This window comes from Oryza sativa, chromosome 11 (assembly GCF_034140825.1).
Source record: "Oryza sativa Japonica Group chromosome 11, ASM3414082v1".
In the NCBI taxonomy this organism is placed as follows: Eukaryota; Viridiplantae; Streptophyta; class Magnoliopsida; order Poales; family Poaceae; genus Oryza; species Oryza sativa.
This window is the reverse complement of record NC_089045.1, coordinates 12,206,243-12,209,497: the sequence shown is the minus strand read 5'-3', so window position 1 is coordinate 12,209,497 and position 3,255 is coordinate 12,206,243. Positions and strand designations below refer to the sequence as shown.

At 60.1% G+C, this 3,255-nt stretch overlaps 1 protein-coding gene across 1 annotated transcript; it reads right to left on the bottom strand.

Moving 5' to 3' along the window:
• Positions 1 to 200: 200 nt before the first annotated feature.
• Positions 201 to 2,714, bottom strand: LOC136353844 (uncharacterized; the record flags this gene model as incomplete). Its single annotated transcript, XM_066305120.1, has 1 exon — positions 201 to 2,714. A coding segment is annotated over exon 1 (2,490 nt), but the record flags the coding sequence as incomplete, so codon positions are not given.
• Positions 2,715 to 3,255: the final 541 nt, after the last annotated feature.

Below are 3,255 nucleotides of genomic sequence, written 5' to 3'. Positions count from 1 at the left end.
GGCCACTTAGTGAACCTGTCGATCGCGACATACAGATACTCAAACCCGCCCGGGGCCCGCCTAAATGGTCCCAGGATATCGAGTCCCCAGACAGCAAATGGCCACGAAAGTGGTATGGTCTGCAGGGCCTGGGCCGGCTGATGGATTTGCTTGGTGTGGAATTGACACGCTCTACATCGCCGGACCAGGTCGACTGCATCATTAAGAGCTGTCGGCCAATAGAAACCCTGGCGAAAAGCTTTACCAACCAAGGTGCGCGAGGCGGAGTGGGCTCCGCATTCGCCTTCATGGATATCGGCAAGAAGCACAACGCCTTGTTCTCGAGGAATGCACTTCAGGAGGATTCCATTAGCCGCGCGCCGATAGAGGGTCCCTTCTACCAGCACGTAGCGTTTGGAGATGCGATGGACGCGTTCACTCCCTTCGCGGTCCTCGGGTAGAGTCTTATCTGTGAGGTATGCTTGGATCTCGGCGATCCAAGCAATCAATCTAAGGGAGTTGGGAGCACTCCCCTCGGGTCCCGAGGCCTGGACTCCGACAGGCCTCGGGGGCCGGTCAGGCGCATCCATCTCCCCTAAGGGGTCGGGTCGCGCCGACGGCTGGGCAAGCCTTTCTTCAAAGGCGCCCGGTGGGGTCTGGGCTCGCGAGGACGCGAGCCGTGAGAGTTCGTCGGCAATCATGTTATCCCGTCTGGGCACATGCCGAAGCTCAATCCCGTCAAAATGGCGCTCCATACGCCGTACTTGGCGCACGTAGGCGTCCATCTGCGGGTCAGAGCACCGGTACTCCTTACAGACTTGGTTAACGACCAGCTGGGAGTCGCCTAACACCAGGAGGCGGCGGATCCCCAGTCCAGCTGCCACTCTTAGTCCGGCAAGGAGTCCCTCGTATTCTGCCATATTATTGGTCGCTCGAAAGTCGAGGCGGACCAAGTATCTGAGGACGTCTCCGCTCGGAGAGGTCAACGTGACCCCCGCACCGGCGCCCTGAAGAGACAGGGAGCCGTCGAACTGCATCACCCAGTGGGCGGTGTGAGGCAGCTGCGAGGGGTCCGTGCTGGCCTCGGGGATCGAGACGGGCTCGGGAGCCGGGGTCCACTCTGCCACAAAATCGGCGAGGGCCTGGCTCTTGATAGCGTGGCGTGGTTCAAAGTGCAAATCGAACTCAGAAAGTTCGATTGCCCATTTCACCACCCGTCCTGTACCCTCTCGATTATGCAAGATTTGACCGAGGGGGTAAGACGTAACTACTGTGACCCGATGCGCCTGGAAATAATGGCGCAGTTTCCTCGAGGCCATCAGAATAGCGTAAAGCATCTTCTGGGCCTGAGGGTATCGGGTTTTGGCGTCCCGGAGGGCCTCACTAACAAAGTAGACGGGCCGCTGCACCTTTCGGTGGGGCCGATCCTCTTCGCTAGGGGCCGCATCCCTGGGGCACTCTTCGTCCAAGCAGCCTCGCGGGGCGCACTTATCTTCTGTGCTGATGACCTCGGGGTCGGAGGATAACAGGGGCGGCCTTCCCACAGTGGCTTCGGGGCCGTCCTGGGGGTCGGGGGCTCCTGGCGTCGTCGGAAAAGCGGGCAAAGGGCCAACTCCGGTCGTCAGGGGCCTTAGGCCTCCGTTCGGCTCGGGGGCCTCTTCTCCCTGCTCTTTCCCGGGTCGGGTCAGCACAGGGTTAGCCTCGGGGTCGAAGGGCGATAGGTGCGGCCTTCCCACAGTGGCCTCAGGGCCTTCCTGGGGGTCGGGGGCTCCTAGCACCGTCTGACAAGCGGGCAGAGGGCCAACTCCGGTCGTCGGGGGCCTTGGGCCACCGTTCGGCTCGGGAGCCTCTCCTCCCTGCTCTCCCCCGGGCCAAGTCGGCACAGGGTGGGGAAGCGTGAAATGAGAATTGTTCTCATCGCGCTCCACAACCAATGCCGCACTAACTACTTGCGGGGTCGCCGCTAAGTAGAGTAACAAGGGCTCGTCTGGCTCCGGGGCGACCAGAACTGGGGGAGAGCTTAGATACGCCTTCAACTGGGTGAGGGCATTTTCGGCTTCCTCCGTCCAGGTAAACGGTCCGGAGCGTTTGAGAAGCTTAAATAAGGGTAACGCCTTCTCTCCCAGCCTCGATATGAACCGACTTAGGGCGGCCATGCAACCGGTGACGCATTGCACATCCCTAAGTTTGCTGGGGGGGCGCATCCGCTCTATAGCCCGTATCTTCTCAGGGTTGGCCTCAATGCCTCGGGCAGAGACCAAGAACCCTAGAAGCTTGCCCGCAGGTACACCGAACACACACTTATCGGGGTTTAGTTTTATGCGGGCGGAGCGGAGACTCTCAAAAGTTTCCGCTAGATCTGAGAGTAACATTTCCTGGTTGCGCGTCTTTACAACCAAGTCATCGACATAAGCCTCAACATTACGTCCTAATTGGTTACCCAAAGAAATTCGAGTAGTACGTTGAAAAGTAGGACCTGCATTCTTTAACCCGAAGGGCATTGTCGTATAACAATAGGTTCCTATGGGGGTAATGAACGCAGTTTTTTCCTCATCCTCCCTAGCCATGCGAATCTGATGGTAACCAGAGTATGCATCTAGAAAACACAAAAGGTCGCACCCCGCAGTGGAGTCGACAATCTGATCTATGCGAGGCAGGGGGTAAGGATCCTTAGGACATGCCTTGTTAAGGTCGGTGTAGTCGATGCACATCCGAAGCTTGCCGTTCGCCTTGGGAACGACCACCGCGTTCGCCAGCCACTCCGGATGGATGACCTCACGGATGAATCCGGCTTCCAGAAGTCGCGCCACCTCCTCGCGGATGAAGGCTTGACGTTCCGGGGCCTGCCGCCGCACTTTCTGCCGGACCGGCCTTGCGCCCGGCCGCACGGCGAGACGGTGCTCAATCACCTCCCTGGGGACCCCGGGCATATCCGCCGGTCTCCATGCGAAGACGTCAGCGTTTGCCCGCAGGAAGGAGACGAGCGCGTCTTCCTATTTGCCGTCCAGAAGACCACCGATCCGTGTGGTCTTGGACGGGCCGTCGCCCAGGGCAACCTCCTTGACCGGGACCTCGTCGCCTGTGATCATCCGTTGCCTCGGGGTGGCGGGGGCGGAAGCGCCAAGCCTCTCGTCGCCACCCTTGGGCTTGGATGCAGCGGCGAGGTGGTCCGCGCGCTGCTCCAGACAAGCGAGCGCGACTTTGAGGTCGCCATGGACAGAGATGGGGCCACCGGGGCCCGGCATCTTCATCTGTAGGTAGGCGTAGTGGACCGCC